Raw genomic sequence first — 26,102 nt, 5'->3', positions numbered from 1 at the left:
TCTGTGTGTGTCCTGTTTGTTTTGATGCCCACAAGTTATTTGAAGGTAAACAAAGGAGAGGGTGTGTCTCACATGGGCAGTGCAGACACAGTGAGATCTGCAGACTGAGTCACATGATGATGGGATTCCAAGGGTCTGAGTCAAGGTGGCGTTTCTACCATTTACAGTGAGAGGACACCGAGTGAGCTGATTGTGCCATTTAGCTGTGCTTATTCACAAACAAATTTGCTATTCATCAGCTGACAGCCAATGCACCAGGGGGCCCTGGGACCCTGAGGCCGCTGTGGTATACCCAAACAAGGAAAAGGAAAAATCTGCAACTTTGGATCAGTACCAAAGTCAGACCTTCTGTTTAATAATCCATAACTGGATTCAATGCTTTTAAGAAGCCAAAGCTCTAACACAATGTTCCATTTGTTCTTTCTTCACATACACCTGCTATTATGGGATTATATTCAGCATATAAATTCAACTATTCATTAGTCTATAATCTCACTATATGCTGGAGAGTGTAGTCTAACATGTTAGCTTCACATGGGAGCAAATGGATCTGGATACTTGTGTCATCACGGTCGCCACGTCGCACCGATTATTGGCTGTCAGACATTGAAGGATGTGTGTGTGGGCAGATTCACTGTCAGAGGCAGAGCACAATGGATAGCTTTGTTCTCCACATTTAAAGAACTTTTCTTTTCCTTTTTTTTTATTTGTTCAGTTCATAAACTGAAGCTGCAAACCACAACAGGAGGCACCATCAGCTGAATGCAGCGCACCAGAGCCAGCTGACAGTGACCCTTTCACATGAGACAGACATATTGAGTGGAAGACAGAAAGCCAAACCCCAAAATAAAAAAAAAGTCATGTCAGTGTGAAATTACAGCTTTAAATGACTGACATTTTTCTCATCCAAGTATTCATATTTTTTTTTTTTTTCAATTTTCTCAAACTCCAGGACTCAACACGCTCAACGCGCACTTCTGCCAACATAACACACACAAAAGTTTCGGCTGCATGCAGAGACGGAGCTACTTTACACCGACGCCCGTAAAAAAACAAAGAATCATTTTTCCTGGAATTTACAACATTAGATCCAACCTCCAATCCACTAAATCCTCTCTTTGATTCTCTGATTTAATGCATAGACAAGCCACTGCTGATTCTACTATTTGCATAATATCTCACCAGCAGTCTCTTTCTCTCACACACACACACACACACACATTACAGATTCTGACTTGCCCTAGTTTGGGTGTTCAGGGAAAAAGCAGCCCTGGTGAGGATGTGGACCAGGCATGCGTGCATATTTTTCCGTGTATGTTTGTCTTTTTTGTGTTGTTTTTAATAAACACGATACAAAATAAATTAGCACAATCTGAAATGCTAATTGAACTGCTTTTCTGAATAGACATATCAAAGGAGGAATGACAGGAGAAGAAGAAGAAGAAGAAGAAGAAGAAGAAGAAGAAGAAGAAGAAGAAGAAGAAGAAGAAGCCTGTGGGGTCTATCCAGGAGTACTGTGATCAGGTTATCAGGAGAAAGAAGGCACACAGATATGGTGCAGAGATTAGGTTTAGGGGGTCCTGTTTACACACAGAGATAAAGCACAGTGCTAACATGTGCCTGCTGAGATGTGCCACTCCCCTGTGCACAGTAGCTAAACGAAAAAAAAAACCAGGAGCACCTTGAAGTAAACATGTTTGGGAAAGGATCTGGAAGCAAATGAGCCCCGCCCACTCAGGCTGAATCCCCCCCCCCCCCCCCCCCAGCCTGTGTAAATAAGCTGTCAATGGCTGTCACAGAGCTGTTACACTGGCCAGGACAAATGAAGACGCAGGGCGCTGCGTGGGCCGCCGCTGCCGACTGTAATTGCAATCTTTCAGACGGGAAATGGCAAATTGCTCCTCTCATCATTAGCAACCAGCTAAGACACAAAACAGACACACAAGCCTGCAAACATAATTATAATGACATGCTGGGGAGGCAGAGGAACAGCTATGGAACACATCTGGGGCTTTCATGAGACCAGGCTGTGTGACTGAACAGGGTCTGCTGCACCGAGCTCTGGAGCGTGTCGTTTCTAACCTAGCAACAGGCTGGCAGACTTACTCGTGCAGGCCACAGAGGGAGGGTCAGAGAGTGCTCGGTAGTAGCCGTCCACACAGTCGCAGCGCCAGGAGCCCTCGCGGTCGTTGAAGCTGTGTGCTGGACATCGAGAGCACTGAAGGTCCTGGGAGGAAGACTTGTAAAAACCACGACCACATGCTGCGGAAAGAAAAGGAAGAAAGGAACAATCAGAGGCCGAGCTCGCATGTGTGTGTGTGTGTGTGTACACATAATTATTGAAAAAGGAAACACATAGAAAGCATCTTGAGATCTAACCACAAACACTGATCTGACGAGCTCGCTGCCACTTTTTTGATTTGTTGTAGTTCACACAGGATCACTGATGATGTGGGCAGTCATTACAAATCACTGAATGTCTTGAGGTAAAATCAATCCTGTGCAAACACAGCTCTGAGAGAGACTTAGCTTCAAACCTGAATTCCCATCATCATCATCATCATCATCCTCATCAGGAGGACGTGACAGACAAACAAACCACCGTGCTCCTGTCTGTGTGCACCAACCTTTCCCCCCTCGGGCTCCATCAAGCAGGCTGCGCCATGTAAAAAAACGCATTATGTGGAGGCATTCGCCTTGGGATAAACTACAGCCTCTCACTCTGAGAGGAAAATAACAAGGCTATTTTTATTCTGATGAGTCCTCGGGTCAGCTAAGGGGTCCCACTTGTTTATAACAAGTGCTATCTGTGAGAGGAAACATTCGGAGATAAGCCTATATATACATCAAGCACAAGCACATAGATCATGTCAGCACTTTACCTTTGACCAAGCAGGTAAACACAGCCAAGGCTGCTGATATATTACTAATAAAGACAGACTCATCACTGCCTGTGCGGTGAGATAGTGTTGTATCTTGTGTATTTTTTGTTGTCTATAGACACGGGGTGCTCGAAAAAGCCTGACCTTCAGACAAACGGCACGGCCGTGTCATCAAAAAATGAATTCTGAATGCAAGGCTGCGGGCACCCACACGCACACGTTCACTGATCATTCTTATACAAATGTTTTTTTTTTTCTAATCCCAACATACAGATTAAATAATGGAAAACAACAGGTGCTGTGATTCACAGCAGCACAAGAGCGGAGGGGCAGGAAGTGAAATGGCTCCTCTGCCTCTGTGAGGCAGGTAAATCCACATCAGCTGATTGTATGTGTGCAAAACGCAGCTATAAGCTGGGAGGAAAATCTGCAATCTCTGCCACATGATTTCCAAAACAATCTGCAAGAAATCCATACTGCGAATAGTTCTGCATACAAACTATGGAATTATGGTAAAAAATGCATTTTTCATGAGTCACTGGGCAGAAATGAGTAGCAATGATTTTCACACAGGCTTCCACCGATATCAGATCACAATACAGTTCTGCAGTCGTCCTAAATTTCCTTATGACAGGTCTGGAATAGGGACAGAGGATGCTGAATTTTCTGGATTTAACACTTCCAGAGCCGCGTGAAAAAGAATATGACGAAGAAGAAGAGGAGGCTGGGGCTCGGGGTATCCCTATTTCAGCCACATGAAAGCCTTGTCATTCTCCATTTATCACACCACGGCAGCCCTGTGAAACAAGACTTTTTTTTTTCCAGGAAGGAAAACAACATAATTTTTATCTTGAATCTTTCCTTCACCTTCTTTTTTAAAGCAGGTAATTGAAAACAGAGCCACGAGGAGGCTGTGGCTGGATGCTGACCAGGCAGAATAATATGGATCCACAGTGAAGCTTTCAGGAGCTCACTCCATGTTTAACTGTGTATGTACAGTTCCGATGAGCCATAACATTCAACAGACTTTTAGTATCTGATAAATTCTGTAAACATTCCCAACACGGATAATGACTCTGAAGGGTTTTCTCCAGCAGGTTAAAGATTGGCTACATAGATCCACCACTGCTGTCGCCCGCCACGCTGGGGCTCTTTTAACATTCTGATAAGTCAGCATGGCGTGTTTGCTTTTGGGTTTCGGAGAGCTCATCTGATGGGTGGCCAGAGGGAGAAAACCCAGCTGGGACCAGGGCTATCTCACAACACGACCGCCTTTCCAGCAGACAAGAGGATCCACAGAGCAGATTAAGATGAGCTATTTACAGCAGCTTCGTTTTTTTTTACCATGTATCACTCATGTTTCTTCACTTTTCTCAACGTTCCTGTTGGAAATTTTAAAACTTAAACTATTAAAACCTCAATTTTCTTTCAAAAAAACATCTGCTTAACGTTTGAGAAAGAACAACAAAACAACACAAAACTAAGTACGGACATGAATAATTGGTTATTTGTTGTTTAGACTTTACTACTTTACTTTACTTTGAGCTTTCAGTTTCTATTTCACCTTGGATTAAGCTGTTAAAAGCTGAATGGGAATATTTATTTTATTTTTATATTTACTAGCATATTTTAGGTCAGACAGTAGGCAGCCAGACAAAAACACATCTAAAAAAAAACACTGATTTCAGGATGATGAAACTGGATGTGCTAAAATGGTAATTTTACAGGTTTGATAACTCAAATGTGAGCTAAACAATTTAATTTTCAACAAGTCTGACCTCAGACTGAACTGTCTTGATATGAAAAAAAAGCACATGGACCAATAATCTGCTTTAAATATCCTCCTCTGTCCCAGCTTTACAACATGTCTGACCTCCTGTGCTTCTTGTCCCATTGGCCACATTTCCCCAGTCTGAGAAATGACTGTGGTGAGTACAGTGTTATCATAATTATTATGTGACCCAAATAGCAAAAAAAATAAAAAAAGATGCAAACCCGTCCTTTAACACGATCTAACGATGTACAACATGGCCTCATTCTGCAGTGACAGCCTATAGTGTTTATCAATGACCGACTCCGGCTCGCGGGAATGTTTGCAGAAGCAACAAGGCGGCAAACGAAGCTTCAAAAATCGACTGCCTGTATGACACCGGCAACTAAGTGTTTCTGCAGCTCTCCTCGCCGCTGAGTGACAAGTACAAACACAGCCGTCCCAGCCCCGGCATTCCTGTCCCAGCAGCACTCACGCTGTTGGCGAGTTCTCCTTTATTTTCCTGGCACGAGACGCTGAGGAGACACTCCGGTCGAGATGGGATGATACTGAGTGAGAGGCTCTTTGTCAACTGTCCCTGCAGCAACACTTTCTCTTTCTAAAGGGGAAATATCTACGAAGCTATTACACCGTGTCCGTTCACCCAGTAGCCTTCTTAGCTGACAAAATGACTGACACCTTACTGGCAAACAGTGACACACAAACATGTTTAAACGTTGTACTGAAGCCCAGACTGCTACTTGACAAGAGGACTTATCGTCCAACGTGTAATTACATTTGTAGGGATGAAGTGTTTCAGAGTGACTCTTTGGGAAAAAAAGGCCCATTTATGTAAGTCTGGTCTTCTTCTTCTTGCACAGATAAAGGCAGACAGTCGGCCCCTCAGAAGAAGCTCAGAAGAGGAGGCTTATTGACGACAGTGAAAAATTAGTCAGTCCTTGGAGGAGCGAAGTGAGGTTTAACAGAGAGAGAGAGAGAAGAAAACACAAGCTCTACATTCCAGCCAGGCTATGGGGCCAGCATCTGTAATTTCCCTTGCAGTGGTCAAGCACTTTCATTCAGTGATGTGTGGGGGACAGGCTGCAGTCAGCAATTTTACACAGAGAGAGAGAGGAAGAGGAGCCTGAGAAAGCGGAGGTCCTCAGAGCAGCGGGATGGAGATAATCAAACACTCCTGTGACTGTAAGCGTCTCAATCATGGCCGACACTGGCCCGCAGAGTGAAACAAAGTCTCCTTATCTTATGCAGACACACATACGCAGAAGGAAAAAAAAACGGATTTCTCTATTTTTGTAAGATCTCCGTTTATTTCTTTTCCCTCCAAGCTGAGCTTCTTAACATTCTTGAATTACATCCAATTTCTTGGCAGTGTCATGACACTCTGGGTGACGGACAGAGAGGGGAGGGGAGGGGAGGGGAGGTGACGGCGACAGCATGACATATCCTTTCCTGGCCAAAATAGAAAATAATTATTTCTTGTGTCAGTGACGCTGTGGCACCCCCCCACCCGACTTAATCTTGTGCATTTGCTGACAGACTGGATTCCAGATTTGTCCCTGTAGTTCTTTAAGTATTTGCAGTGGCTTGGATGGTAGAACGAGCACAGAACTTTAGGAGAAACTGATATGACACAGGTACAGTATCAGATAATGGGGGGTGTGATCCATGATCTATTTACTTGGATTCTATGTTTGTAACATGGGCCATGTGACCAGTAGACTTGACTCATGACAAAGAGCAGCAATATGGAGTGTGTTCAAACTGTGAATCACCATCAGCCTCCAGAGTTCAGAACTTAATGTAAAAGAAAAACTGCAGTTCCTACATTGGCCACTTGAGGGCGGCTCCAAAAGCAACAACAAACAAATGACAAAATCAAGTGTTGTCAAGTGTTGTTGTAGTTTGGCTTTGACGCCACTATCAAAGAAAACCAAGATTGTTTTGTTGAAGTCGTCACTCCGAACCGACACCTACCAGTCAATAACAGCATTAATCTTTAGCCGACGGCTACATCACGTCATCCGCCTCATAAAATAATGTATCGTCCATGTTTTATAGTTAGTCACTGGTGCTGCAGCCCCCTCAGTTTCCGTACTTCCAACATCCCTGGTGCATGGCTTCCTACTTTCCCCACTTTACTTGTGCTTTGCCCATATTTGGACTGATCAGGAATTATGTGGACTACTGCTCTGCAAATACATATGAAGTGATGAACATCATATTGGGGGTGTGAAGCAGTACTTTATGCCAGTGTTTAAAACCTTCATACGACACTCTGTCTTACTGGAACTAGAAACTAAGCTTCCCTATTTTCTTACAACCCACAAATCCAATCAAGGTTACAATCCTTATTACTGCTGAGCACAGAGGGGACTAGCCTGCCCAAGCAGCAAGCAGCTGGGATATTGAGTTTCTCCCCATCTGTCTCAATCTTGCTGCGGACGGGGCTAAAAGTGAGCTGCAGTCTGGGAACATGGGAGATTCCCTCTGATTTCTGCAGGACTGCCAGAGCTGAAGTGAGAATGACTAGTGTGGGCCTTTCTGTCTCCACGGTCCTCACATGATGAGTCCTGTCAGGGCCCGGGCCTCTCCCCCACCACCACAGCCACCACCACAGACCTTCCCCCTCTTCTTCTCCCACTGCCCTCCCGTCCGGCCTGATTATGTGTTAAATCCGCCCGTGTGTCGGGATGGATGTGGAAAGAATGCGCGTTGAAGGGGAGCCGAGCAGGGCTGCGGAGACCCGGAGAGAGCAGTCTGGAGATAGCACCCCATTAGAGTGATAAAAGAGGCAGAGGGAGGAGAGCAGCCGACAGGACCAACATGCTGGCCCAGCCACTGATGAACGCCAGGTGGAACAGGTCAAGCGTGATAAAGGAAACTGTTTATTTTCTTATTTCAAACAAACACCATAGCTTTCTGTAAAACGTTCGCCGTGGTCCCGGCCGCTCTGATAGGGAAGCGTCTTTGTAAATATTGACCGGGCGCGCGGTGCGACGTGGAGCCTGTCGCCTGTGGTTTATGAGCACGTTTCCTGCTAGTGTCTTTTGCTTTGTCTGCACGGCTCCAACATTCACTTCTGAGTTTGTACTTGCTCTGCATTGTTGGAAAATCTTTTTTTTCTGTGTCATGCAGCTGTTTTTTTTTTTTTTTTTTTTTTTTTTTTAAATGGCAAGTTGGTGATCCTTGATTTGACTTGAACATTTGTGATAGTGGATAAATTGCATTCAGGCTGCAGAACCTTTTTGAGCAGTTCTCTCACATTTTTAGTCACCGTGGGCTCATTTTTCACCACAACACAAGTCCTCAACCTCTATGGGAACAGCACAGTTATGGCTAGAAGCAGCAGAAGAATATTGTATAGATATTTGAATATTTGCATTTTTACAGATCAGACAGAAACTTGCAGAATTTTTGACATGTGACTGTTGGTCTCACGTCATTATATCACAGCTTCGTGGTTGCAGAGGGTAATGCAGAATTTTTTGTTTCTTGTTGGTGCACATGTTTGTTTTTAAGTGATTTTTTTAAGTGCTTACGATGAAATAAATACGTCTTTTTCAGTATTTCCTGACAGAGCAGCATTAAACAAATGTCAGAAAATAATGCTGTATGATGAATATTTTTATATTATATATTATATTATATTTTTTAACTGAGGCATGTATAACAGGGTGCACATTTCTAGGGTTAACAAAATGCATGTACAGCCTCTCAGTTGCAAGGCTAACCATGCAGTGTGGGGGCTTCAGTGCGTGTCAACTAGTCTGTGCTAATTTGGGAGCCCATGTTATGCCCCCACAGTATCACTATGTGTTGAGACTTGACAAATGGTATAAACTGTTTTATGAACGTTGTGTGCGTGTGTACGTTTAATGAATGAATGTGTTCACACATTAAATCTGTGATTAGGAATACCAGACACATCGCCCCGGAGAGTGGGAGGTATGGGAAGGGTTACAGGGGTCCTGGCAGCTCAGTTCATTTCTCCTTGGCAAGTTGATCTACTCGAGTTCAAATGTTAAATGTTGTTAAAACACGAGCAGCTCCATAAGATATGAGCAGCTGATTTTAAGTGAGGAACTACCTGTTGAAAGACTGAGTAACCTCATATGTCCAGAAAATGGACGCCGGTTTGTGGATCCTTACAAAACAAATCTTGATACCCCAGTGCTACTTGTTTTTTCTCACTCAAACTTGTCAGATTGCTTCTATTACACAGCAATCTAATGCTAATACTGTCATAAAGAGTTTCTATCATCTGTCTCAAAATGCCCTGTGTCTAGCTGGATATTCAGACAACCATGAAATGCTGTTTAAAACCCAATTCCTAGTTTGTGTGTTTCACTTTTACTTTCAAGGCACACGATTTGGACCATGACCGCGCGGTACGACGACGGTGAAGGATGTCAATAGCTCTCTCACACTCACACAGAGCTTATTTCTTATGCATTAATGTAGCCTGGGGGCCGGCGTGCATTGGTCGGATTAGATGTGACTTATGTTTTTGTTTTTTTTTTTTTTTGCTTGGATAAATGGCAGGGCCTCGGCTTGGACATCCATCAGGCTCTGTTCACTGCATGCTGAACTATGGCTGCGTCTCTTTTATGGACTCCAGCAGGAGGTGTTTTCCCTCTGCAGTACATCTTGTGTGAGTAATTTCAGAGCAGCACAGCCAGGCAGAGCTGGAAAAAAAATCCAAGCGAAGTGTATTTCTTTGACTTTAAAAGCCAAAGGACGGTTTTCGATTGATCTCATCTTGAGGGTGTTGTGTGAAAGGTTTCGGAGAAATCAAGTGTGCCTCAAAGGCGGGCATGAGTTATTTATTAGGCTTACTGCATGCAGTGCACCAATCTGTATTCAAAGTCTAATGTCATGCTATAGAATTCTTCTGGCAATTTTCAGGCATGTTTTTTTGAGTCTGATCACAGGATTAACAAAGGCAGCAGCAGGTGTTTGTTGAATTTTTCCTTTTCTGAGCCCCAGAGCGCTGCTCTAAACCTCTGTTTCTTCTATCAGTAAAGAAAAAGATGCTCAGCAGCTGGGTTTGTGCCCGCAGACATGTTAATCTACCACCTATGAGAGCTGAGGCGCCTGCCCAGATCAGAAAGACAGTGGCAGAACACAGATTAAAAAAAAAAAGGAAAATGCTCACAAAAAAAGTCAAACCTCTCTTCAAAAGAAGCTAATTTTGGACAAAAATGTCGTATGGAAGCTAAAACACGGCTACAATGAGGCCGAAAAACAATTACAAGGAGCTAAACGGTTAAAGAATCTGATGTCATTATGTTGAATCCCCCACCCCCCTCACCCCATGCATACTTGGAATGGCTGTGTCTGGCTGCTGCCGCACTCCACACATCCACACAACCGAGCCATTCATCTGAGGTACCTGTGCTTAGCGGGAGATAAGTAGCTTTTCCATGAGAAACAAAGAGAAGATTAGCATTCCCTTACACTGTGTTGGAGGGCACGCAGATTTGCCCTCTAAGCAAGGGAACACCCGAAGGAAGTGCCTGCTTGGTTGTACACAGCAAAGATCAAAGCCCAACGCTGATTAAGTTATACTAAAAAAAATTTTAGGCTAATGCTCCAGCTGTGGGGATAAAACTAGTGCCAAAGCCCACAAAGTTAAAAAGAAAAGTGGGACAGGAAACTAATGAACATTTCATATCGGGGGCCCAGTGACTTTTGGTCATCTCCATTAATACTCTGGTTTGCAGCACAAACAGAGGAAGACACATCGGTGGGAGGATTAGTGTGGATAGACACAAACACTGTAGGGTTAGGGTTAGGAAAGGATCACTACATTCAACCCCCGGGAGACAAAGAGCCCATGCATTTATAATAAAACGTCCAAACTTCCAGCAGAAATAAACACATTTACAGCTACACAAAAGTGCTTTCGTTTCTATTAATAAGTACCTTCTTTTAGGACAACTCACCCACTCCACCTGGGCTTCATTTCTTTGCCTGTGCTTGGATCAACTCAGATACAGCTAACGTGGCGATGGTCAGAGCCTCCAACACACCATGAAGACGTCAGTTCAGAGACATGTGGGTGATGTCACGGATCATTTGTCCTTAATATGCACATGCACAGTGTTTGGAGACAAGCTTCTCCATCATTTTTTGATTCATTCCTGTTTCCATAGGTCTACCCGGATGCCCAGTAGAAAGGCACCCAACAGACCATATAGTCTTAGTTTTTCGGGTACCTAGTATCCATGGCAACATTACATCGCACTTGTGGACGCTAAAAGTAATAATATCTTGTGATAGCCGGTGTAGGAACTGGACTTTCTTCCCCTACAAACGCCTCCTTTAATCTGCACTTTATGTAGATTATTTATACAAAAAACATTGATGCTAATTCTTTTTCAATGTGTGCTTTTCATCGCATGAATTTTTACATCCATTTCATTTGGGTAGTAGACAAAAATAATGTAATAATATTTTTTTTAGGAAACATTTTTTGGATATTGAAGCCAAAAAACAAATCAAACAAATGCATCTTCGATGACGTGAAAAACGATATGTGAAGTAATATGATCTCACAAAAGATAACCAGCTAAGTCTTTCAGTGCTTCTGCTGATTTATCGCATGGATTAGGAAGTGGGAAATGACAGGCATTTTCAGATTAAAGCCTTTACATCAGTGGATTTAAAGCCTCTCACTCTGCCCTGGCTGCATCTTCTAAGAGGTCTCTGCTTCTTTAAGTCATCATGCGGAGTGAGCTTTTTGAAATGGATTCTCAGTGACATGGAAAATGTCCCTGCCTAATCGTCTTTTGTTTAGTTCATTTAACTCACATGGAAACAGGAGAGCGAGGCCCTTAAGGCCAGCCATGCGGCTACCTTTAATGGACAAGGTGGTCAGCTCTAAAAAAGGGAGCTGTGCTAAAAGACACCATGGATGATGCTGGGTGGGGTGGGGTGGGGGTGGACTCTGCATTCTGGGGATGAAAGCGCAGGGTCTAAAGGTCTGACTGATCCAAAGCCCCCTGCAGCCCAAGCGAAATCAGCACTGAAAATGTCCCCAGTCAGCAACTGAGCATTATCTCTGCCAATGCCTACCAACGCTTCCACCCTCCCCTTCCCTCCCCCCCCCACCTACAGTCCCCGAGCTGGGACAGAAAGGAATGGAACAATGTCAAACCAGCCGCTGGTTGGTACCAGCTGGGACTCACATGCACACACAACTCATTCTGAGCAGGGTTCTCTTGGTTGATTGTCTCCAACCAAATATGCTATTACACTTCCTCAGCAGGTAACTTGATAATGAAGAACCCATGCAACATGTTCACTCTCAAACAGTATCACTCCTGTCTGCGTGGAAAAACAACTCCTCTCCGGTCAAAAAGAAACAGCTGAATCTCGTGCAACAGAGCCATCATCAAGCCAGTTCTGCTTCCTCTGCTCTGGCTGTAAGCGGGGGGGGAAAGTGTGAAGTTATGTAACAAGTTATTGATTTTTTTTTTCTTAAATGAAGACTGAAGTGCAGAGCCAGTGGTCTGAGGCCTCCCAAAGGAGCCAGCAGCGCCACTGACAACCAGGCCCTGCCTGCTGCGTCTTGAAGGTGGCGAGACCCCTGCACGCGGTCACATATCACTTTCACCCTCAAGCCACACAGAACACCAAAAGACATTGTCTTCTGACACAGAGTTCGCCTGTCAGCTCACATCCCTCTCACGCAGTCAGCAGGCCAGCAATTAGAAAAAAAAAAAGACACAGTTTGGATAAGCTAAAAAGGGCAAAAGCTTTGGATTGCAGGAGGTATGGAGGCGGGGATCGATGGAGATGTCTGAACCTGTTAGTGCAAGTGGAGATGAGGGCCGCCGCTCTGTGGGGAGGGCTCTTTTGTCATGCAGGGAGAAGGGGGGGGGGCCGGAGAGGTGACTCTTCTGGCGATCAGGGGTCAACTGCTGCGATCATCCATCTTCTTCTTGACAGTGCCCTGTCAGCCGAGGTGCTCGTGTTACTAAACACAACCGGCAGGCCTCCATTGTGGCACTGCGCTGGTCTGCAGCCATGTGTAAATGAAGTTAATATTCACTGACCTAATGCACAGCTAAATGTGCACCTCAGTGTCACCTTGGAAATAACGCTATCTGACGCAGAGTCACAGAGGTCTTCCATTCTGAGGGGGGGGGGGGGGGGGGGGGTAAGGTCTCAAACCAGTATGGCTGACCATATGTCTTTGTTTGCGTGAGAATGAGGAATGTTTACTGGGATTCTGTTCATTCATGCGATGCAACGTACGACCTCAAATGTGGACTGGCAGGTCAGATTCCAAGACCTCAGCGCTGATAAGTCATCACTCCTGCTTTTATTCTTCTAATAGCTGGTCGGTGCAGTTTGCATTATCCCCCTGATCCACAACACCCACCAGTTAACATGGATGCATGCATTACAATGGACTCTCCTACAGTCGGAAAATACAATCAGATCGAACCTAAAAGTTATACTTTTAGGTATAACTTGGTGGATACTTAAAATAATCCACCAAAAAAATAGTTTGCATTAACAAAATGCTGTGGGAAACAAAAAAATTCTGCACGTTTCATCATAATTAAAAAGCCATGATTGACGTCTGTGTGAGTTGCAGTCATATGACAAAAAAATCCATTTTTTGGCTGCACAGTTTCTACACTTGCTGTGCAGAGCTGAGTGAAAAATAGATTCATAAAGGCTGTAAATGGCATTTAATTTAAATATCTATAGCAAATGGAAACCTGTGGAATTACAGCCTGTTCAGTGGCTTTTCCAACAGCTGTTAGATACATGAGTCAGTAGCTTATCATCAGAGGCGAGACACAGAGCAGCAGAAAACGACTTGTTTCTTTGTGCTTTAGCATGTTTGTGCAGTTAACAAATGCTCTTATACTCTCCAAACTTTGTGAATGAGCCTTTTTGGTGTGTAAAGGGAGGCGTTTGTATAAAAGCTGAAGCTGATGTGTTGACAGGGCATCCATCAGAAGAGCCGTAGTGGATCCCAGGAAACAACCTCCTTATTGCTTTCACTTCTCATTTGGAAGTGTATATTTAAAAGTGGGAAGTGGGGGGGTGGGGGTAGTGGATGTGGAAGTAAAATAAATACTCTTTATTACTGCGTGCCAAATCAGGATTTTAAACATTCTGCCCTCTCCTCATCCTCTGAGGAAGTAGCTGTGGTTGAGTCTCTGCTATTAATGAGAGGGAATTAGAGCAAAGGAGCTGCATTGGAATACAGTTATGTGCTCAGCAGCCGAACTAGATGGAGAGATAAAGCCGAATTTTGACTCTTGATTGGAGTTTCTTTTGTTATCCGACTGACATTTATTCTCTTTTCTACAACTGTGCAATCACTGTGATTATTGTTTTTATAACTGCAAACAGCGGAGAACCGAGTGGGTTTATTTTAGTTTTCTACACTTATTTAATTATTGTGCAAAAGTTACATTTCTGTTATTTAATTTTACAAAAAAAACAATTAGAATCAGCTAGAATCTGTATGTAATTTCCATGTATGAGGGTAAAAAAAGTTCTCTTTTCCTAAATTGTGAGGAAAAGTTTGACATCCTCCTTGAGAACGTCTCTGTATCTTCATGTCCTCCACTAAGTGATCAATTTTAGGGTGCCGCCGACTATATTGATAGTAACACCCTGAGCAGAGAACAGCACATCTGTGTGTCTGACTGCTACCTGCCAGGCCATGACAACAAGGAGGGGGAAAAAAAAGCCCTGGGCTGTGGAAGAATGCTACTATTCACAGGAAGCAGGCAGGACGAGCTCCCATCCATCACCAATTTATTTCAATCTTGAGTGATTTAGGTCCATTTAAGTCTCCTGTGGATTCAGCACACACCTGTCATTTGCATAATTAAGCTCTGGAGCGGCAGTAAAAGACAGCCATTTGGTGTATTAAATTCACACCTTATCAATCAGGGGAGCATCAAGATGTATGAAGACCTCCTGACTGGTGGCTTCCTGGCTTCATTTGAAATGCTAAGTGCAGCTTTTTTCCTCCGCGGCCCCACAGAGCTTAGGCCTGGCTGCTCGCTTGCTCGGTCGGCCCGCCTGGTGGCTTCCATACACGTTAGCTGTCGCGGTCGTGGACCCCATCCCTCAGGGGACTCAATCATCAATCAGTCTCCAACTAACTTCTGTCCAACTCCCTGACAGCCAAGATGGATGGTGCCAGCGCCTACAGGATGCTGTATCCTCTCATTAATTCTCTTGTTAGCATGCACCGATAGCAGCGAGATACGACCCACTTTATCTGCTTTCCACCAGATAGAGGCCTCTCCCTTTTTTTTTTTTACTGGGCAGGGGGGGTCAACAGTTAATCATTTCTCAGGCACTGGTTACTTAGTACCACAATGATGTGATGTGTCAAAATCGGACAACATACATTCCCGGGATTGAGCAACACAAAGACGCCTGTGTCCTCCCACAAGGGCCCCCTCTCTCTGTCCAAAACGACTCAGTGGCTCCACTGCAACCAGCGGCCAGCGCCGAACAGAACCAGCAGATGAATGGCCGCTATTTTTTTACAACAACACGCACTTCTTTGGCTAAAAAGTGAAGCCCCTCCTGCGCAGCCTGCGAGGACACTTCAACTGGCCTTTTTCAACACCCATTACACTGAGACCACTGAGCGGACACAGCAGGGCGGAGAAGAAGAGTGACATTTACTGCCACAGATTGCCACACAAAGAGTTAAAGACAGACGTAGAAGGGAGGGTGTGTGTGTGTGTGTAGGGGGGGGGGGGTGAAAGAAGTGAAAGACAAGGGGTCCCTCTTTGCTGACGGTGATGAATGAGTGGATCACAACAAGTTTCAGGAGAAGGCCTTTGCATCCACACAGGGGGCTCCTCAAATGACATGACTGACAGCTTGCTTACTCCACCTGCAACCCTCCCCACCCCTACCCCCACCCCCACCCGCCCTGCCCAGCTGAATATTTGACTCATAGACCATGTTATAACCACAGCACACACTTGAATAGACTAGTTAAAGCTGTGGGATTGCACTCCTTTCGTTTCTGAGTGTTACAAAAATGCTCAACAAACTGGAATCAGATCGGACTTTTTGCACACAGGTGTTACCGATCTTAGAGAAAAGAGTGGGAGCTCCACATACTTTAGATATTTATAGTATCTACAAGTGGCCAACACCAAAACTTTAAATCCAAGGTTTTCATAATTTGCTGCATGTTTCTCTCTCTCTCTCTCGGATTTAGTTAGATTTGCGACAATTTTCCAAAACAAACCATTGGGACAGTCAGCTGTCAGCTGTGTCAGGACGGGGAAACTTTTCTCTCCTTACAGCCTTTGTTTGCGGCGCCTTATACTCAGCCTTCAAATTAAAGGAACTATAAGCTATCAGCTGGATGAATCATATACTTTTACAGCCCGTAGAAAAGCGTGCCCAAAGTCCAAGAGGCTCAGACTGTACATTTCCTTTATTCCTGTCACACAGACCTGGACTTTCTGCCCTGCCGATGGAAATACTCCCGAGCTGCTTTTAGATTGTTCTTCGTTGAAAGAGGAGGAGGAGGAGGAAGGGGGGGGGGGGGGGGGTGACTACTGAATGGACAATTTGATGTCAGTGTAGCCGCTGGAAAAAGTGCTGATGGTGCAGCGTGATTCTCATTTTATTTAGATTAACTACCCCTTAATACACAAGCTTCTCATGCCTCAGTGGAGATAAAGCTCATAAAGGTGCAAGGTGTCAAGACTGGAATCTGATCCACGTACACATTAAGGAGCCACCTCCAGGCTTTTTTTTACCGAAATGCACAAAATCTATGGGTGTTTGGCTTCGGCTGACACATGAACACATTAATTAATAGAGACATGCCTTGCACCGAGACACAGTGAGGAAAAAAAAAATCTTAAAATGACTTTGACGAGCCGGAGCTGCCGGTTGTTGTGCTGCCTCTCTCTCTCTCTCTCTCTTTCCCTGTGGAAATAAACGGTGGGCTCTCTTTCAACCTGCGGACACATGCATATTAAAACAACAATAAGCAGCAGCAGCTCTGTGGGGTTTGAATCAGCGATAGCCTGCTAACATTAGCGCAACTTGAGGCGGGCTGTGTTGCTCTAAATTACACGGCCTAATATATTTCATTAACACACCTCCCTCAGAGGGGTCCCCTAATGGATGACAGCATGGCGTAAAAAAAAAAGCTCATCTGCCAGGGACACTAATTTGTTCTTAGACACATTCCGTTCAATTGTTACAGGCCGCTGTTCCTTTTAAGCTGCTTAGATTGAGGTTTGCAAAAAAAAAAAAAAAACAAGACAGGCCACTTAAGTTCTGTGACCTAAGTGCCCCCCCCCTCCCTTTTTTTTTTAAATCCACAGTGATTTCTATCGGTCAGGTCAGGTGGCTGCAGAAAATAATCCCCCGAGCGTTCAGAGTGGCATTTTGCTGTTAATTCTGACAATGTAAAAAAAAAAAAAAAAACGAGCCCCTTCCTGTTGTGGCGGCCATTTGTTTTCCCTTTTCTGTCAGGGTCGGACACAGAAACACTGGCTCCTCTAGACCTGTGTTTTCTGCTGGTGATTGTTCTGGCCCCCAGCCAGTGAGCGAGAGAGAGAGAGAGAGAGGAGTTAAAGCTATGCAGCGAGTTACTATTTAATCCTGTGTCAACAGAATCACGCTGATAAATTAAGAACTTCATAATCAATTAACACAAAATCCACTTATTAAACAGTGAAGATGCCTGGATTTAATACCGACTCCACTGCTGTCACATCATCTGTTTTAATCCCATTCGCCAGCCAGATATTTTGAAATTATCTTTCACCTTCTTTACATAATCAAATCACAAACACCCCCCTGTTTATTGCCTGTTTTTTCTTTCTTGGTTGCACCTTTTGTTGCAATATATAGTTATTAAAAAAAAAAAAAGAAAAAGAAAAGGGAGGGGGAGGGGACTCACGTTCACATGCGTCTCCTTTCTGATGAAATCCAGCCTTGCATATACATTTCCCAATAGGCACCAGCCATTCCCCTTCGGCGCTGCAGTGCATCTTGGGCGAGTTGTCGGCCTCCTCCTCGGCGTCGCTCACACACATGCCCTCCACCTCCACCAGCGAGGAGAACTCCGATCCCGTCACGGTGTCTGGGAACGTGGCCAGGTTCTCGATGATAGACCAGCATTTCTTGTAGTAAACTTTGACAGAGACCAGGGCGATGCACGCCCCTACATCCTGGAAGGCCAGGTAGAAACCCCGCCTGGTCAGGGGGCCGATTATGCGCACCTCCGTGTTCAGCTTCATCTTCCTTTCCCCCAGGTCGCCCTGGGTGAAGCTTTCATCTGCGGCGATCGTGTCAATTTTCACATACTGGTTCTCCCTTAAGCTCCTGCCCACCTCCGAATCCGTTTCCTGGTAATACAAGTTGAACGTCTCCTTGCATGTGCCCACCACTCCGGGTAGGCTGTTACAATCCCTCAAGGTGAACTTCAGTTCCACAAAAATTCTTTGGGCATCGCCCTTCTCTATCCAGTTAGTCCGAAGCCAGTTATTCTGATTGGGCTCCATGACTTGACAAACCTGGTACGTGCGGATGGGTGTATAGTTCTCATCCAGGCCGCTGATCTCTTCCCACTGAAGGAGGACAACGAACCATTAAAGCGTCATGTAAGTACAAGCAGTCAAACAAACCTGCAGAGGAGGAAGGTAGCCGCATGAATCGCACAAACACATCTTTAAGGATTGTGCTTGCTTGAGCTCACATTATTTATTTAAAAAGTTCCTCGCCGCCTGCTTTTAATCAGACTAGCAAGTCGTTTTTTTTTTGCTTAAGGCCTTTGTGCTCTGAATGTCAAAAGCCTGGAGATGCAGAAACAGCCGTTCTTTATCTTGGACAGACTTACACAACACACTGATCCTCCAGTATGTGTCTTTTTACACATTATTATTCCCATCACACAGACATCAGAGAAAGCAGGAAAACACAGAGATATGGTTTAGCTACATCTGCATGCAGGCAATGCAGAGATTCTGCAGGCTTACCCCATTGGGAGGATAGGAGATCCACTCCAGTTCTGTCTGCTGTGCCTTGGAGTCCATTAGAATCACTAGTGACAGGAAACCAAGAGGCAAGGTGGTTAAATCTCACCGGGGCAACCGGGGCCTCGGTTATCACTGACAGGACACATACACACACACACACACACACACATCTATGTCTATATAGCGCGTGACCTAATTTCTACCGGCAACAACGTACACACACTGCAGCAGACAGGGCCCTGCTGTCTGCGGGGAACTTTTTATTAAGAAACACAAAATGACCAGTGTCTTATTCATATATATGTTATTGACTGTTAATTAAAGCGCATTTTTTTTTGGAGTGGAAGTTGTTAAGGTCAAAGCTGCTTCCTCTCCAAAAACGCACACGCGCTGAAAATAAGGACACGCAAAACTCCCGTGGAACCCAGCTGTGACATGCGGCTCGGGTTTTTTTTTTTGTTTCTTCTTCTTTGCAGCGTTTGTCAAAGCAGCCTGGACGCATGCGAGAGCGCAAAGCGACGGCATCGCGGCGGCGGCGGCGCGGTGGATAAAATAAACCCCGGAGGAAGTTGTTTAAATGGTGTTTAATATCCAACCACCGTGCGAGGAGGAGCGGAGGGCAGCAGACAGGACGCACAGCCGGGAATGAAAAATGAAATGTTTTATATACAGCAGACTGTCTGTCATGGACGTCCATAAAATCCCACATTTTAAACACCGTTTCACATCAGCAGCCACTGTTACTGCTGCACTGTAGTCTGTGTGGTTTTCACCAGACAGTCAAATGTGATATTTCTATATTATTCTGGTTGTTTTATTATTATTTCTATAACTTGAGCGTTCATGTCAGCTTACGGCTGCGCATCAGTTCTTGCTTAAAGGGAGCACTGTCAGAGCCGAGGCCACTTTGGAGGAAATAACCCTCCGAAGCTGCGTCCTGGCAGCCGGCGCAGGCGAGCCTCTGCTGGAGCGATCGATCCGCCGTTATTAGCCTATACCTACTTTAATCATGATGGATTGTTAATCTATAAAGCAGTTTGCGCGCTGACGCTGGAGTAAAATTTGAAAAAAATAAAAATAATAATATTAACAAGTAGCTCCTGCTGTCTAGTCCGCATCCGACTGCGTTTATCTGCCGTGCGTAAAAACACCGAGAGGTCGCTCCGCAAATCAGCCCCGGAGCAGACAGCAGCGCTGTCAGCAGCACTCCCCCCCGCGCACCGGCCTCAGCTGACAGCCACGTTTCCATTTATTAAAAAAAAAAATCTAACATGAAAACAGAATACTAAAAAAAAAAAAGAAGTCAGGACGCTGCGTGCTGGTTTTGGACACGTCTCGAGGATGTCTCCAGTTGGATGGAAGAGAGTCCAAACTTTAAGAACTTACCTTCCTTCGCATTCTGTGCTTCTCCGCTGTCCACATACCAGCATAAATGAAGGCAAAATGTAATCCACAGACACGGGAGACACCTGGGGAGCATGTTGTAGCTGCGGATATCAGGCTAGACCGTAACTCGCTTTGCCACCGTCTCGCGTGCTTCCCATTGACGACACTAAACCGGCTGTATGTACCACAATCCGCTGGTCCCCACTCAAATAGCGTCTGCTGCCGCTGGGAGGAGACTGTGGCTGCGGGGATGCCAGTCAAAGAGACGGAGGTAGGGATTGTCCAATGGGAAGGCTGAAAGGAACACGTCACGAAAATGGAACGCCAATAGGTGCCTGGTGGTGGTTGTGTATTTTGTGTGTGTGTTTCTGTGTGTGTGTGTGTGAGTGAGTGAGGGTGCACGGTGGAGGAAATGTTGTCACAAGTTGGATCAGATATTTTTGGGCTTCTTAGGGAAAAGGGCATGGATGCTCCACTTGGTGTCTGGGCACAAACACACACACACACACACACACACACCGCAGCAGCGTGTGGCTGAAAACACTGAGCACCACTGAGTTAAAAGTTTTAAAGTCAGACTCACTTTCCTGGAGCTTTATTAAATGTGTTTGTTCTAACAGCACAGAAACAGATGAGTGGATGAAAAATCAAGACTTAGTCAAACATCGATATAAACTCTAATACATTTATTATTTTGTATTACAAATAAATAATGTATGATTCAAAGTACAAATAAGCTTCTTTAAACTTCACTGGTGCCAGAAGCTGAAGAGGCAGATCTCATTGCTACTCTGCCAAACTCAGCCAGTTAGTTCATGGAAATTTCTTCTTATAGATGCACATTATGGACAAAAGTATGTGGACACCCAGCCCCTCCATGTTTATCGTTTCCTCCTCCTCCTTGTGGTGGCCTGGAGGTCAGGACAGGTTAGTTATTCCACAACAAACATGATTTCTTTGAGCTTTCATGTGTCGTACTGAAACAGGAAGCCAACACACATACAGACACATCTAAAAAGTTTTCATCTAAATTCTCATAAATGCTCCAAATTTTATGGGCTATTTTTCCCACTGTGTATGAATACATTGATTGATTCGTCTTTGACAAAGGCCAATTACTTTTGGTCACATAGTTTAAAGGGCGAATAAATGTGAAAGTATTTTTTACTAAAAATGTCATTAAAGACCAAATAGTTTAACTCTGTTATTTCTAAAATCAGAAAATCTGGATTAAGCCTTTAAACTTTTTAGCTGTCTATGGGTGAGAGGCGGGGTACACCCTGTGTTACTTGGCTACAGGACACCATTAACATATCAAGATGGATGCCATAGTTGCAAAGTTTATCAGTTTGGATAACACTGTAGTGCACAGGCTTGGGCTTCAGGGCCCCCTAACCCCTTTGTGCCCCTGGGCCTGGGTCTGGTAGTCCTGTGCAGAAACCTGTGCCTGGCTCCATGTATTGGATAACACTTGAGCTAGCAGTGTAGTCTTTGTCCTCAATGACGGTCACTTTCTTTTATGTGCAAACGAGTGCACTCACATGCATGTGTGTGTGTGGCTAAAGTTGAAAAGTTTCAGGCCAGTTCTTTTAAAGTCTTTCCACTTTTGACCGAGCCAAATATAGCATAAGACGGAGAGAGGCATTAAACGGTGTTTATATGTGCGGAAGTTGACCTTAAGTGCGAAGAAAACCCCACTGAGACGGACCTGATTCATGACCGCTCTGCTGACTCTCACCATAAAGATGGACCCACCAGGGGTCTATAAATAAACAAAGATAAACAAAAACACACAATTAAAAAGCCTAAAGTTAATTTCCCACTTTCTCAGATGACTTGGCATATCACTTAAAAAATGAAGGCATAAAGCGGCGCTCATTATCCTTTTATACATACAGCATTTGTTGCAGGTCACTAATTAATCTCCATTACCTCCCAACAAGCGAAACAGCTGTAATTATGGTCCACAAATATTGATTAATAAACTGTGTACATAAAAATGGACAGAAGCAGACAAGGACTCACTTCAAGGTTTATTTACCTTCTACCTTTTTTTTGTATTGTTCTGATTTTTGTTTGTTTGTTTGTTTGTTTGTTTGGCCTGTTTATTATGCAAATTGCAGCTAATCCTTTTTGCCCTTGGCAGTGAGTTGTGTTTTACTGATGATTGTTGGAATTAATCTGGATTAATGTTACCTTTATTATAAAGTGTCTGAGTCAGTGTGAGAAGCAGACTCTGCACCACAGTTCATGTTTTCAATCAATATTTGAATATTCATGTTGTTTTGTCTGTCAGCTCGAGCTTCATATGGAAATATGAAAAAAAACATGCTGCATTAGTGGCTGCGTAGTTTATTTATTATTATTCCGCCTTTTTTCCCCTTTATCAACAGTTACATACAAAATAGAAAAACGGTAAAACTGTTAGGAGTAAAATGGTGGCCAGCTTGCCAGTCAGTCCAACACAAGGTCGCTATTTTAGTCCCTGAAAACAAACAACATGTGTGCTTCTGTCTCTGGCCACCTTCCTATATGTTTGTGGGGGCAGGGTCTCGTCGCCATGGCAGCTGAAAATGGTGACGACAGTGGCTTTCCTGGGCGATGTGTTTAATGTTATGATCTTTGCCTATAACCTCTAACCTCTAAATGTGACTTGGTGTCATGTCGGGCAGATGTATTATGATCATTCTGTATTAAACTGTGCTGCTAAATGGTGTAGCCTGGTTCTGCATAATGATGTAAAGCTTTGAAGATGCTGTAGCAACTTTCAGAGAAAGATGTCAGAAATATGTGTGCTGTGCTTAATGTTGTTGGTGCCTCTGTTTTGCTTTCTTGTCCATAACTAATTTTTCTACATAACTTTGTTTGAAACTTTCCTGCAGGTTGGTTGCATTCCCATAATCCTTCATTTTGTGTACATGTACAGGTAGACAAACCATACGCTAGCTTAAACGCAGCAGTGAAAATGAAACGTTAGCACTGTCAAACACAGATAACAAGGTTTAGCCTGCTAGCCTAGCCATTAAAATGTCTTGTCATCATTCCCACATTAAAGAAATAAGCATATATTTGCCTCATACCTTCAGTCATTTAGATGATTGTCAGTTGTTGTTGTCCCAAGTGTTAGCAGGTGTGCTACAGCTTGTCACCAACAGGTGAAGGCCCAGACAGGAAGTGAACAGGAAGTGGGAGATACCACAGGTAGTTATAGTAGGGGTGTCTGGCTGTACCACCTTGATTAGAGAACTATCTATCTATCTAAATAACGCACACCGTGCCTCTATGTGTGTTTCCTCCACCACTCGGCCTGCTCTCACACTTTGATTATTTTATTCTTAAATAAAAATCAAGTAAGCCGTGCAGCTGAGGGCAAGTTTCACAACCAGGGGGAGGGGTGTCCAAGGTTTCTTACTTTCTAACTCGCTCCCTGCCATGTTGTGTAATTCTTACAGATACTGGGCCGAGCATCACTGCAGGGGTTACACACTTTTACTTCTAAAAATATGTAGTGTGTTCTCTTGCATTGTACAAAGGAGACTGTTTTTGAAGGTGCTTGGCAGGCAGGCAGGTTGCTCAGCATCTTGAAGAACTCGCCTCAGTTCAGTCAGTTGGATTTAGGCTGCCTCAGTGTCGGTGTAATCCCAGGATGTTAAGATCGGGGCTCCGTGGGGGTCAGACCATCTGTTGCTGGATAGTTCTTTATGACTCTGGCTGGATGTTTGGAGCCATGTTTGTAGGAGGATTTCTGCTTGGTCTGTTTTAGCCATATTTCAGTTACCTTGATGTCATTATGCCCACCATTAAACTGCTATCTATTATCAAGCAAACAACTTACATGGTTAAAGAAAAAGAGGAATTATCCTGAAACCTTCTGAACGTGCTGAAGGGTTAACATGCATGCTCAAAAATCTAGAAACCTTGCCCTTGCACTTCCTTGAGTGCATCATGTCTGGTGTATTATTCTGTTAGAAAATACAAACCCTTTACTTAAAAACCATCCATACAAACACTTTCTGCACTCTTTATCACAACTAGGAAGCCATGGCTGAGTCATTTGTGACCAGCAGTGATGTGACAAAAATAGCATTTGACTGATCTGCAGGCTCTTGACTGTCTGTGAATATGGTGTTTGTGCTGGCTGCAGATACAAATATTGACATATCTCTAGCATGTGGAGTAACACCCATGAAGATTATGTAAATTTATGTCTTTGTAGATATGTTCTTAAGGCCCCGTTCACACTAGAGAAAGTCAATCCAGCTAGAGTGGGATTGAATCCAGATAGCCTTTAAGCTGAATATGTTCGGACCTATTTTCAAATCTAATCGCACACACGTGTCCGCGCTCAATCCGGCTCGTTTGTTGTCCTCCAAACCGCTAGAGCCCATTCATGGTTGTGGTAGGACCATGTGTGTGTCGTGCGTCACACATTTTTTTGTCCCGTGCCGCTCGTTCTTTCATTCAAAAAGCAGTTTATTCCTTTGTAGCCTTGTCAAAAATAAACTCGGGGCAAAGCTGTCATAGTGCAACAGTTGTTTACATACATCTTTTGTATGTGACCCAGACACTGTCCCCTGATTCCGGAAGTATCCCATCGCTAGCCGCATTTGCATTCGGACCTGAGCCACATTTGAGCCAATCCGGCTAGATCACCTCCAAGAGGTGGATCGAGATATATCCGGATATATCCGGATTCACGTTGTTCAGACTCAGAAAAAAACTATCCGCATATATACAGATATGGCCCGAATCCCGCTCTAGCCAGATTGATTTCCCCAGTGTGAACGGGGTCTAAGTGTTTCTTATTTCTAACCATGCTTGTGCTGTTTCCATAGAACATTGTAGTGAGAAATGTCAACACTGCCTGAAACTCGGAGGGTTAAACAGTAATATGTAGCGCTGTTACACAGACACTGCAGCGGTTTTAATCCTCAGTATGTGAGGATTTTTCTAAGGACGTCTCCTTCTTCTTCTTCTTTTCTTGGTTTGATTGACACATTCAGGTTTAAAGATTGAAGGCTATCAGAACAAAAATCCTTCTCTTTGTCTCCATTCAACAGCCAGACAAAGCTGTAACCTTATGTCTGTTTCACCTCATTGTACCTCAGACCTCTAGATGTTCACTGTTGCCATGACGTCCCTTAATTAAAGCCTTCCTGTTATCCTCATGTGGAAGTGACACTAAGTATTGGAAGTATTATGTTGAGCAGTGACAGTAATGAAGCTGCTACCGTCTTGCCTTGTTGTTGCCGAAGCGACCGGCTCACAGAGGGAAAGTGAAAGTGCGTCCGACATGTCAAGAGGTCACTTGGAGCTGTGAAACTCCACGTGCCTGCAACTCTGTCACTGAAGCCTTTCAAGCTAATTTAGGGTGAGTAGGTGCTCTGTCATAACAGGCAGCGATTACTTGTCTGAGGGAGTGGCGGCGGCAAGAAGACGCAGCTGTTGCAACAACATGACGCACCGAGGCAAACTGTGAGCTGACACATCTCATGGACCCTGAAAGAGTCTTTTAGAGCAGCTGTGGATGTTTACGGCCCTCACACAGAGTTCAGAGTTTTAGTAGTGATACTAATATTGAGTTAAAAATACTTGAAACTAAAATGCTAAAGCTTAATGTGAAAGTTAATGTGAAAGTTTTAATGTGAAACTAATTGGTCGGATTGTAAAGAGAAGTTACACTAATTTAACAAAAAGTGTTACAGCTGCTTTGTTGCTGTGGAACTTTTTGTGACATCACTCATAGATTTTCTAGGGAATGGCTGCAGGTGTAAACATGTTTAGTTTATTCGAACATGGAGTTCGAACATGGAGGTTTATGAGGACAGAGCCAGTCCTCAAGTGGTCATTTGAGGAACTGCAGATTTCTTTCTCCCACATTGGCTTTATGTCTTATCTCTGCAGATTGCTGCTTGGTTTAGTCTCTAAAAGTTCATCCATCCTTTAGTGTAACATCACACTGATGTGTGTTGCTAATAGTACAAGAGAGGTGGAAAGGGCTATTACAATTTTCAATCTGATTTTTTTTGTGAATGATTAAATAATCAGATTAAA

The 26,102-nt window shown here is 44.1% G+C and overlaps 1 protein-coding gene across 1 annotated transcript in view; it reads right to left on the bottom strand.

The window, feature by feature from the left end:
* Positions 1 to 20,210, bottom strand: part of epha7 (eph receptor A7) — a 77,367-nt gene extending 57,157 nt beyond the window's left edge. The window contains exons 1-4 of the mRNA XM_028397638.1: positions 20,049 to 20,210; positions 18,663 to 18,727; positions 17,585 to 18,254; positions 2,107 to 2,262 (exon numbers count right to left, since the gene is read on the bottom strand). Of these exons, the coding sequence (XP_028253439.1) occupies positions 2,107 to 2,262; positions 17,585 to 18,254; positions 18,663 to 18,727; positions 20,049 to 20,142 (985 nt within the window). The 5' untranslated portion in view covers positions 20,143 to 20,210. The remainder of the gene's footprint in view (positions 1 to 2,106; positions 2,263 to 17,584; positions 18,255 to 18,662; positions 18,728 to 20,048) is intronic.
* Positions 20,211 to 26,102: the final 5,892 nt, after the last annotated feature.

This window comes from Parambassis ranga, chromosome 24, assembly GCF_900634625.1.
Source record: "Parambassis ranga chromosome 24, fParRan2.1, whole genome shotgun sequence".
Lineage (NCBI taxonomy): Eukaryota > Metazoa > Chordata > Actinopteri > Ambassidae > Parambassis > Parambassis ranga.
The sequence above is the reverse complement of the archived record's forward strand: the minus strand, read 5'-3'. Positions and strand labels throughout refer to the sequence as shown.